At 38.3% G+C, this 12420-nt stretch overlaps 1 protein-coding gene across 1 annotated transcript in view; it reads right to left on the bottom strand.

The window, feature by feature from the left end:
• Window positions 1–12420, bottom strand: part of DOK6 (docking protein 6) — a 236739-nt gene that overhangs the window by 82678 nt on the left and 141641 nt on the right. The window contains exon 5 of the mRNA XM_081097857.1: window positions 7350–7539. Within this exon, the coding sequence (XP_080953983.1) occupies window positions 7350–7539 (190 nt within the window). The remainder of the gene's footprint in view (window positions 1–7349; window positions 7540–12420) is intronic.

Below are 12420 nucleotides of genomic sequence, written 5' to 3'. Positions count from 1 at the left end.
GTCCTAAAAGACTTTGTCTTAGCATTACTCTTTTGGAATTACAGAAAAAATGTATTTTGATATATCCAATTTTTTTTTACTTCCTAGACCTAAGGCATGCAGTACATATGAATAAATGGCTAAAAATTGCTACCAAATCTTATACCTGTGCAAAGAGCTTTGCTTCTTTAAATCAAGTATGGACAAACCCTACTGCTCTTGGCTCCCTTTAACCAGAGTGAGATAGTCTGGAATTTATAAAATAGATGCACAAAAATTGGTCAATATCCCAATTATTAATGGGAAAAGAACACCCAAAATTCAGTGATGGAAAAAAATACAAGTGAACAATACACACAAGGACACGCCTCTAATCATAAAGAGAAACAAACAAGAATAAAAAATAACACAATATCAAATTCCTCTATCAAAACAGAAATATCTTAAATCAACATTTTAATACTTGGGGATACGGGGTCAAGAAGAGCACTGTCTTTGCACCAGTAGGGGGCGTATGAATTGACATCAGTTTCCTTGAAAGCAATTTGCTATACTGTGAAGAACCTTGAAAATGTTCACTTCCTTTTACCCAGTGATTCTTCATTAAAAAGGCTCGGCTAAGAAAATAATCAGAGATTTGTACATCTTTACAGATGGTCAGTGTGGCTTTATCTATGATAATTAATTCTGGAAACACCTTAATGTCAGTATGTTCAGATACCATACAGCTTTAGAAACTTGATTTTAAAGGGCTCAGAGATTACTTTTCAATGTAATATTATGTGAAATTATAGTATATATTTATTTACATTGATTTTAAAATATATTGGAAAGGGTACACCAACATATTAAAAGTAGTTATCTTGAGATGGAGAAATGATAATTTTAAGCTTTTCTTTACCATTTCTCTCTCAAAAGCTTAAATTTTTAATCAGACAATAATAAGGTATTAAAAATATCTCAATCCTAACAAAAAAAGAGATTTACAAAGAAAAATTTTAAAGTTCGAAACCTGCCCAGGTTATGGAACCAGATTTCTGACCTGGGGATAAAGGCCTGGTTGTATCCCATAGCTTCAAAACCCTCTATCCACAGAATGCTCATGGCTCTCCCTCCCCCAGAGGAAGTGTTTTATTATAAAAATAACAAATTGTTATTGCCAGCCATACAGACAGTGTAAATAAATATATCATAAGAGGAGTAAACCCCCTTATTCCCCAGAGTTTACTTTCAAAACATTGGAGTATGATTTCCAGATAATAATACCAGTATTTAGCAAACAGTTCCATGTTTTTTGACACATGTCAGGATACATGGCATTTTCCATTATCCCCAAATTTCACACACGTCCCTTTGCAGGGCATTCTCTTCCAACCCCCAAAAGTAGGCAACCACTGATTTGCTTGCTGTCACTAGAAGTTAGTTTTGCTGTTATGTAATTTTCTGCAAATGGAATCATACTTACTGCTTAGAATAATATGTCTGAGATGCACCCATGTTGTGTGTATTTTATAGGTAGTATTCTGTTGCATAACTATATATTAATCTGTCTCCTCACGCATTGATAACCATTTGGATTGTTTCCAGTTTCTGACTGTTATGAGCAAAGCCGCTTTGACCCGCAGGTATAAGTATTTATGTATTTTTGGTGTGGTTGGTAGGTAAATATTTAGCAGTAAAATTACTCTGTCACATAGTACACATAAGAAAAAATCAAACTATTAGTTGAAATGGTGTTCCATTTTCCATTCACGTCAGAGATGAGAAAGGGTCAGGGTTGTCCCATTTCTACTTGACATCCTCAAGTGTTTTCGTTGTTGTTTTGAAGGTGAGAGGCCATCCTGGTGTCTCTTTGTGGTTTTGATATATATAACTGTGGACTCTCTTCTTGGCTGGTAGATGACCACCTTCTTCTGTGTCCTCATGTGTCAGGAGAAAAAGAAAACAAGCTTTCTGGTGTCTCTTCTTATAAGGGCATCAATCCCATTTTGAGGGTCCTACCCTCATGACCTCATTTATTGAATTATTTTCCAAGAGCTCCATCACCAAGTACCATCATATTGGAGGTGAGAGTGTCAACGTATGAATTTTAGGGGCAGACATAATTTAGTACCTAGCAGTGAGATAGGACCTAAAGTTTATTTTTCTACTTTGTGGGTATCCAGTCATTTCAGCACCATTGTTTCTTTTCCACATTGAATATTCTCAGCATATTGTTGAAAAATAAAAGGCTATTATGCAGGTGTCTATTTTTGAACTCTTCATTCTTTTCCATTGATTGTTGGGTGTACCTTTATGTCATTACCACACTGTCTGGATTATTTTAATTTTCGAGCAAGTCTTAAAATAGGTAGTGGAAATCCATCAGATTTGTTCTTTTCCAGATTGTTTTAGCTATTCTAGGTCTTTTGCAATTTTATATACATTTTAAACAACTTGTCATTTACTTCAGAAAAGTCAATTAAAATTTTTATTGTGATTATATTGTCTATAAATTGATTTAGAGAGATTTTCATCTTAATATAGAGTCTTTGAATTAATGAATGAGGTACACGTCTCCATTATTTTTGTATTCTTTAGTTTCTCTCAGTCATATTTTAGTTTTCAATGGACAGCTCTATCACATATTTTGTAAAATCAACCTATATGTATATTTCACATCTTGATGACATTATGAGGTATTTTCAAACACTTCCCTTCCAATTATTCATAGATTACATATACAATGAAATTGATTTTTGTATATTGATATTATATGCTGAAACCTTGCTAAATTCACTTCTAAATTTTAGTAGCTTTTTGTTAAGATTCCTTTAGATTTTTTCCCTTACTATTTTATGGGTAAAGAAGTTTGACTTCTTCACAGATAATAATATTGGAATGTAAATTCATTCCAAAGACTTAAGCATGGTCAATTATAGAGTTCTTGTGTATCTGCTGCTTATCAATGAAACAGGCACCTAGTAATCCATAGATTTTGCTCAGGCACTCATTCTTCCCTTTGTCTGTACTGCCATGTCTTGTTGCACCTTGTCCCATTTTCTCTTGGCCTCAAATTCCTGACTCAAGACGGGTAACATGAACTTCCCATTCTAGACATTGAGTTTATAATGATCACTCCAGCATTTGAATGAATGCAAGCTTCTCCCAAGCTTTTTCCTTGGTTTCCTGTATTTTTGGCTAAGGATCTATCTTAGCAGTGTTCTTTAGGAAGAGAGCTCTTCAGACCTAAGCAGAAGCTTCATTCAGAAACTAGAAAAGGGCAAATTATGTAATTACTGATAAAGAGTAGGAGTAATCAAGTCCAGCCCACATAGCTCAGTGGTTGAGAGTCGACCTATGAACCAGGAGGTCATAGTTCCATTCCTGGTCAGGGCACATGCCTGGGTTGCAGTCTTGACCCCCCAGTAAGGGGCATGCAGAAGGCAGCTGATCAGTGCTTCTCTCTCATCACTGATGTTTCTATTTCTCTCTCTCCCTATCTCTTCCTCTCTGAAATCAATAAAAACATGTGTTTTTTTTTTAAAGAGTAGGAGTAATCAAGATTCTCCAGTGCCCACTATGTGACAACACTGTGATGTATGCTTCTTTATATTCACTAAGTCACTCACTCTTTCCACACATATATATGAAGTAGAGATTATAATTCTCCTCTGCAAGACGAAAAGTGAAGGCCAGAGAGGTCAAATGGAGTAAGCTAAGTTATTAATAGTGACAGAGCTGTGACCTAAATCTAGTTTTCCTTGATTCCTAGGGCACATAGGAGTGTAGGTGTCAACATACTTAATAGACATTAAGATATTTATTCTTAAAGTTTTTCTGGCATGCAACAACAAAAACAACAAAAATTACTGCTAAATCAAAAAACAAACAAAAATGAAAACCAAACCAAACAAAGAAAGCTTGAGGATTATGGGCCTTATCTATTTTGATATATTTATATCTTTTAATCTACATTAAAAATTATCAAAATCATAGAAAACCAATTAATATTGAATGTTAGATAAGCCAAATTGCACATCAAATAATTTGATGTTTTGGTTGAGAACATCAATTTTAAACCTGTGGTGAACCAGTATATCCCCCTTAAAGACTTTGAAGAAACAAAGTAAAACTAATATAGACAGGTGCAAATGCAGTGAAAATACAGGGTAACCACTATAAAAGCAAAAATAACTACTTGTTTTTTAAAAATCCTGAGACACCTACTGAAATGAGGAAACAAACAAAATATTTCAATTGCTCCACATAAAAAAAGGAAAATAGGAGTACCCAGGAGAAAGATGCAGGCAAGAGTACCCTGGAGGTATATTTTTAAATGATGAAAAATAAACCAATCTCTTTTTATATGTATATCCACTAACATTTGAGGCCAGCAAAAAAAATGTATCACAAATTTTATGTCAATCTCTAACATGTAATCCCTTTTTCATAACTATATGATTTAAAAAAAAATAGTGTACATATAGAATAATATTCATTTTCTTATAAGAATTTCTTTTACTAATAAGTATCTAGAATGTGATTATGGTTACACTGCCAGTATCTAGGCAGACAGTTGAGTGAACTCACAGCCACTAAGTAAACACAAGATTGGAGGCTTTTCAAGAAATCAATGTGCTCCCGACTTTAATAATACCTTCGTGCAAAAGGTGCAAAAGGGCTTCAGACTCGTAAAATTACTTCTGCTCAGTTTTTCTCCCCTTGAAAAATTTAAAAGACATCTGGCCTACCCTAGATGGATATTAGTAGAATCTGACCTTGAATAAGTACTTAACAGTTTTGTAAGAAGAAACTTAGGTAATTAAAATTGCTATATGAAGTGCAACAAAACTTCACTGTAATTACCTTATAATACCATAAATTCATTTTCAGAATGTGATGAACCAAATCTCCAGGGTGAGGTCTGGTACATTAAGCTTCTCTCAGGTACAGACCAAAACCTAGGTCTTGTCTTAGATGCACGATAACAATATCACAAAGGGGTCATAGCATAAACACATTGATTTAGTTGGTTGAAACTCATCTCTAAATCTTGTTTGTGGATAAATGATTGGGAAATATGCATTCACTTCTGACATTTATGGATTCCAACTATATGCCTTGACATACTAAGTTTAAAATCTGAGTTATCCATTCCATGAATTATAGATTTGTCAACATGTGTTCAGTCATTCTGAATTAATATTTATACTTAACTAATGTTATTAACATAAACACCTTGATAAATAAATATTCATTAACTTATTTTAAACCTACAAATAATATTTAAACAATTTTATATAAAACTTCTTTCAAAATCATTTGCTTATAAAGCACTCAGAAAATAATGCCAGCAAGGATATGCTGAATTTTATGTGAATTCTATTGTACTAAAAATATAGTAGGATACAATATGTTATTGTAATAATATTACAAACTATATTGTATTATTAATACAATTATGCAACTAGTTTGATGCCAACCTAAGAGACTGAAATAATTTTGAGTAGGGTAATTAACCTGACCATAAAATTAACACAATTTTATCCTATCTAATAAAAGAGAAACATGGTAATTAGTGTACAACCACTACCCTTCCCATTGGCTAATCAGGGCGATATGCAAATTAACTGCCAGCCAAGATGGCGGCCGGCAGCCAGGCAGCTTGAAACTAACCTGAGGCTTGACGGAGGACTCCAACATTCCCCGCCTGCCTTGACGGCCTCTGAGCTTTCAGTTTAAGAAACATTGTAACAAATATAGAAGCTAAACAAAACCCCAGAAACCTGCTTTCAGCCAGCCGGGATCTCAGAGCTGGAGTTGAAACAGTGTTTCAATTATAGAACCGAAACAAACCAGATACCTGCTTTCAGGAGCGGAGGCCTAAGAGCTGGAGCCTCAGAGTTAAAGCTGGCCCAGAATAAAAAAAAAAAAGAAAAAAAGGAGCGGTTGGGAGCTTCCGTCACCTGCCAGCCTGAAAACAGCCCTCAGCCCCTCCCCCAGACTGGCCAGGCACCCCAGTGGGGACCCCCACCCTGAAGGGTGTGTGACCAGCTGCAAACAGTCATCATCCCCTCACCCAGGCTGGCCAGGCACCCCAGTGGGGACCCCCACCCTAATCCAGGACACCCTCAGGGCAAACCAGCCAGCCCCACCCATGCACCAGGCCTCTATCCTATATAGTAAAAAGGTAATATGCCTCCCAGTACCGGGATCAGTGGAGCTGCAAGGCCTCCCAGCACCGGGATCAGCGTGACAGGGGGCAGCACCCAAACCCCCTGATCGCCCTGCGGCCCTGTGTGTGACAGGGGGCGGGGCCACAACCTCCCTATCCACCCTGCTCTGCTTGTGACAGGGGAAGGCGCCCCAACCTCCTGATCAGCCCTGCTCTGTGCCTGATACGGGGGAGCTCCCCAACCCCCTGATCGCCCTGAGGCTCTGTGAGTGACAGGGTGCAGTGCCCCAACCCCCCCATCCCCCCACGGGCCCTGCTCTGTGTGTGACAGGGTAGAGCCATAACCTCCCCATCGGCCATGCCCTGAGTGTGACAGTGGCAGCTCCCAACCCCCTGATCAGCCCTGCTCTGTGGGTGATAGAGCGTGGCGCCCCAACCCCCTGATCTGCCCTGCTCTGTGTGTGACAGGGGGCAGTGCCCCAACTCCCCTATTGGCCCTACTTTGTGAGTGACGGGGGGAGCTCCCCAACCCCCTGATGGGCTCTGCTCTGTGTGTGACAAGGGGGAGCTCCCCAACACCCTGATCGGCCCTGCTCTGTGCGTGACAGGGGGGAGCTCCCCAACCTCCTGATGGGCCCTGCTCTGTGCGTGACAGGGGGCAGCGCCCCAACCCCCTGATTGGCCCTGCTCTGTGCATGACAGGGGGTGGTGCCACAACCTCCCCATGGACCCTGCCTTGAGTGTGACAGGGGGCGGTGCCCCAACCCCCCAATCGGCTCTACCCTGAGAGTGACTGAGGGTGGCATAGCAACCTCCCAATCCGCCCTGCTCTGTGCATGACAGGGGGCGGTGCCCCAACTCCCCAATCAGCCCTGCTCTGAGCCTGACCAGGGGCTGCACCTAGGGATTGGACCTGCCCTCTGCCACCCGGGAGCAGGCCTAAGCCAGCAGGGCGTTATCTCCCGAGGGGTCCCAGACTGTGAGAGGGCACAGGCCAGGCTGAGGGAACCCCCCCTTCCCCTCGAGTGCACAAATTTATGTGCACCGGGCCTCTAGTTCTATTATAAACAAGAATCTGGAGAAATTATGTGTTTGGTGAATTCTAACCTTTATAAAAACAGTGGTCAGTCTGGGAACTGTTAGATTGCACCTTTCCTTCAGGAAAAGGTTTACCTGTCACCTCCTATGCTTGGTTGTTGCCCTTAGAGCTTACCTTCCTGACTCAAAGGTGAACCACGTGGAGTCCCGCCCGTATCTCCTCAAGGAGCTGAGAGGCCACATCACCAGTTTGACCTTGGCATTGTGGATATCCCAGAGATAGATATTCTCATGAGTGATCTGCATTGTGCATTCGCCGTAAATATCCAGATTTGGTGTAGGCATCAGATACACATTGAATCGCTCTGCAAAGAAACAAAGAATGGAGAAGAGGGCATGACTGTAGCTGCACTGGATTGATTGTCTACCTGCCTACAGCCCTCAGAAAGTGGTCTCGTGTCCCTGGGGGATATCCATATACACTTCAAGACATTACTGTCTTCCAAATGGTGTATGAAAAAAGGACTTCAAGTATTCTTAATCATTAATTAACTCACTCATCCTACAACTTTTGTTGCATGCATTCTCTATGGTGGGGATTAAATGGTTAAATTGTATGGTGGAGAAATGAGGGTAAAAAGCTAAGTGGATTTCAGTCCAATTGGTGCTTCCTGTCTGCTTCTTCACACACTTTAAGTGGATATCATACAATTCCTGAGAGGAATGTCATTTAATTTGAGCAAAAATGTACTCATTTTTACCTTTGTGGCATGAAGTACTCAATGCACACTCAGATTGACTGTCAAAACACATTGTATTCACTGTCAGTTTCAGCCCATGATAATTGCAGGTATTCATTACTGCCTTCTTCAGGACTTCATAATGTGGTTTTTGGTATGCAAAAATAAAAATACACAACTGTTTTCATTCCTGGATATTTTATACTCGAAAATCTGATTATTAGGTAATAATTCCAAATCTAGTTTTATAACTTTTTGTGCATCCTAAAGGCTGCCACAAAATTATGCAGCCTCTAATCTCCAGTTAAATGCATTATATGCATTTAATTTTGGAAAATAAGGTTAGTTTCTAAGTTCCAGGAAGTAAAGACCTTAGGATGACCTGTAAAGTGTCCTATAAAATATCCCTAGTTCCTAGTCTTAGTTTAAAGTAAGTGATCAATAAATATTGGTTAACTATGAATAAAATAAATATTGCCATAATAAATATGGTTTGCAAGAATTGAGGAATTATAAACAAATAATAAGTCATGATAACAAAAATTGTAAGAATTACTGGTAGATAAATCCTTGTGAGTTTATAAATTTAATTATGAATAGTACATTAAAGGCAGTGCTGTTGAATTAATTATTTTGAAAGGGATAATGGTGCAGTTTCAGTTGGAAGAGGATTGATATGTTTAGGAATGTGCTATCATCCATCAGAATGCCTCAATTTAAACACTGACTGCTTGTACCGAGCTGGCATTGTCTTATAATAGAAAGAATCTTTTCTGTGGCAGGTATTTTGCAGAATAACGATTTATTGATGCAAAAAAAACCCACAGTAAAATCGGATTCTAAATAGGTTAAATTTAATTTAAGCATGACAGCTTGAAATTTAGTAACCATATGAACAATAGTTATAATCAAGTGTCTAGATATTTTTGATTAAAATAATCTAATGATTCAATTTTTTTACTAAGATTATTGACCTATAAAACTAATATGTATATGATTTCACATTCATTTCCTAAAGACAAATTAAGATAAATTCTATAGATGATAAATGAAGAAAGAACATTGCCCTATTAATTATCTGCAATAAAAAGCACACGCACACACACACACACATATATATATTTATGAAATATATATTCTAAATTCAAAAATTCTTGTGTGAAACCAAGTAAGGTATGAACATTTAGCATCAAAAATATCACTCACATTCCTACCACAATTCCCACACCAACGGGGTTGACAAGTAGTATACCAAAGGGGCATGATCTCATATAAGAATATAAATGAAACTTGGACCAAACAGAGTGACTCAGGAATATAGAGAATGCCTGAACAGCAGTCTTTTTTTCTTTGGTCAAGACCCTTTGGATGAAGTTCAGCTTTTCCATTTGGAACTAATGATACGTCAGTGGCATTTGTTGTGGATAGGGAAAATATTTTTACAAAAGTAGAAAGTAAAACATTCCTCTAAATTCCTTTCTTTCCATCAGTTCCAGAGTCTGAGGATAGCAACCAAAGAATCACTGCCCAAAAGTCAAGAAATAACACTTCTTTCAAAATACTGAAATAAATGAACATCATTAACCAATTTTACTATTGCTTAGGGCCACATTGACCCTTGATATTCACACCCACAGTTTGATATTTTTAAAAAAAGATGTAGAAAAATAATCATGACATTGAGTGCCCTTCAGGTAGATGGAACACGAAACATCAGAGGACTCAGGAGAACCATATTTTCCCTGAAATGTCTGTGTGCTCTGTTAGCAGATAAAATCCTAGCGATGATGAAGACAGAGTCCAGTCATCACAGTGGACATGGGGAAAAGCTGGAGAATAATAAATAAGTGAATTTAATAAGCTTCACATACTATAGAGCTCTAGATCTTTATAAGTAAACACAAAGTGATTGAGTAACTTGCCCCAAGGAGTCCTTCCAGAGCCAGCTCCAGGCAACATAGCGCAGGTGAAAGGTACCTGTGGTGGCCCTTCCCCGCTTGCCTGCCTTCAAATTTCTCAGTCTTCACACACTTTGTTACCTAGCAACTCAAGTTAACCCCTTCTTAATATGATTCAGAATACTCCAGTCTCCCTTTTAATGCTATTTCTTCCATCTTATGAAAAATTTATTCTATTTTATTTCCAATTTTTAATATTCAAATCCACCCTCCCCTAATTTCCAAGGATTAGAGATTCAATTAAAAACTAGACTAATGTAATCCAGCAGAAAACTGGGCACATAAAGATGAGAGCAGCGCATCAATTATCTAGTAAATTATACTTTTTCCTATTCCATTATAATGGAAGGAAGGTTTCTGCACTTGCTATGAATAATTTACTTCATGCCCTTACTAACATAAAACAGGCTGTTGCTCAAATTCGTTATGGTTTCCATTGGAAAGACCATTTCAATATGACAAAGTTAAAATTGGCTCCACTAAAAGGACTTTAAAAAAATTCTTTATTGTTGAAAGTATTACATATATCTCCTTTTCCCCCCATTGACCTCTCCCTGGCTGCTCCCTCCACCCCCAGCACATGTCCCAACCCCCCTACTGTCTGTGTCCTTTGGTTATGCTTATCTGTGCGCATACAAGTCCTTTGGTTGGTCTCTTACCTCTGATGCTCGAAGGTCTGTTTGATGCTTCTATGTCTCTGGATCTATTTTTGTTCATCAGTTTATGCTGTTCATTATAATTCACAAATGAGTGAGATCATGTGATATTTATCTTTCTCTGACTGGCTTATTTCACTTAGCCTAATGTTCTCCAGGTCCAACCATGCAGTTACAAATGGTAAAAGTTCCTTCTTTTTTATAGCAGCATAGTATTTCATTGTGTAGATGTACCACAGTTTTTTAATCTACTCATCTGCTGATGGGCACTTAGGCTATTTCCAAATCTTAGCTATGGTAAATTGTGCTGTTATGAACATAGGGGTGCATATATCTTTTCTGATTGGTGTTTCTGGTTTCTCGGGATATATTCCTAGAAGTGGGATCACTAGGTCAAATGGGAGTTCCATTTTTAATTTTTTGAGGAAACTGCATACTGTTCTCCACAGTGGCTGCACCAGTCTGCATTCCCACCAACAGTGCCAGAAGGTTCCTTTTTCTCCACATCCTCGCCAGCACATGTCATTTGTTGATTTGTTGATGATAGCCATTCTGACAGGTGTGAGGGGGTACCTCATTGTTGTTTTGATTTGCATCTCTCAGATGATTAGTGACTTTGAGCATGTTTTTATATATCTCTTGGCCTTCTGTATGTCCACTTTCAAAAAGTGTCTATTTAGGTCTTTCGCCCATTTTTTGATTGGACTGTTTATCTTCCTTTTGTTAAGTTGTATGAGTTCCCTATACATTTTGGAGATTAAACCCTTATCACATGTCACATTGGTAAATATGTTCTCCCATTCAGTAGGTTTTCTTGTTGTTTTGTTGATGGTTTCTTTTGTTGTACAGAGCTTTTTATTTTTATTTTTATTTTTATTTTAGTCCCATTTGTTTATTTTCTCCTTAGTTTCCATTGTCCTAAGAGATATATCAGTAAAGATATTGCTATGACATATGTCTGATATTTTGCTGCCTATGGATTCTTATAATATTTTTATGGTTTTCCTAAAATGACTTTTTAAAATGTTTATCTTTGTAAAATAATTTTACCAGGCAGGTGTTTTAAACACCTCTCTAATCATGTCACTTTCATATTTATGAACCTACATTTGGTTTTTACTGCCTAGATCACTGGTTTTCAGGCTTTTGTGGGCATCGAAATGACCTAAAGGGCCTGTTTAAACTCAGATCGCTGGGAGTCTTTATTGGAAAATATAATTTTATTTTAAATGGCCAAAACCAATAAAAGGTAAGATATTTATTAAACTAATGTCCCACAAAGAATGTAGTTGAATTTACAGTTAGATCTGCAAGGGCATTTTTACACCAGGGCTGGGTTGAGAGGTCCAATGGAACAGACTGAACCTCAAAAGGCAGGGACATAGGGTTACAGTCACAACTTCAAGAACAGTCTCAAGGGAGTTACCAAACAAGGTTTAGTTAAATCGAATTTGACAAGGTCTGGTGAGAAAGGGCCATTGCGCTCAGGAGAAATGGTCCAGGAAAAGGAACAGTAAAACCCCAGACTATGTGTGTATGAGACCGAATGGGTCATCAGCCCTGAGAAGGACCAAACCTTCCTTTCTCCGCCACCAGCATTTTAAATAGACCAAGTTTTGGGCAGGAACTGATCCATGTATAGCGATGAGCTTGCCTGGCAGGTGGAGGTAAGTGGGACGAGTCCTTCCTGCTGCAGCGGGAAGTAGAGGATCAGGGACGGGGTTTCTGACATGAAACAAAACCACCTCCAGTGAGTAGAAATAAACAGAAGACAAAGGGACGATGAGCTCTTCGGCCAGTTTCTTGATATTCAAGTCACAGTTTCTTATCAGTATTGAATGTTGCAATCACCAACCTGGTTTACTGCTTCATTTATTTAGATCTCTTCTAAT

Source organism: Myotis nattereri (assembly GCF_964212035.1).
Source record: "Myotis nattereri genome assembly, chromosome: 8".
In the NCBI taxonomy this organism is placed as follows: Eukaryota; Metazoa; Chordata; class Mammalia; order Chiroptera; family Vespertilionidae; genus Myotis; species Myotis nattereri.
Note: the sequence above shows the minus strand (reverse complement) of the source record. Positions and strands in the feature narration are given on the sequence as shown.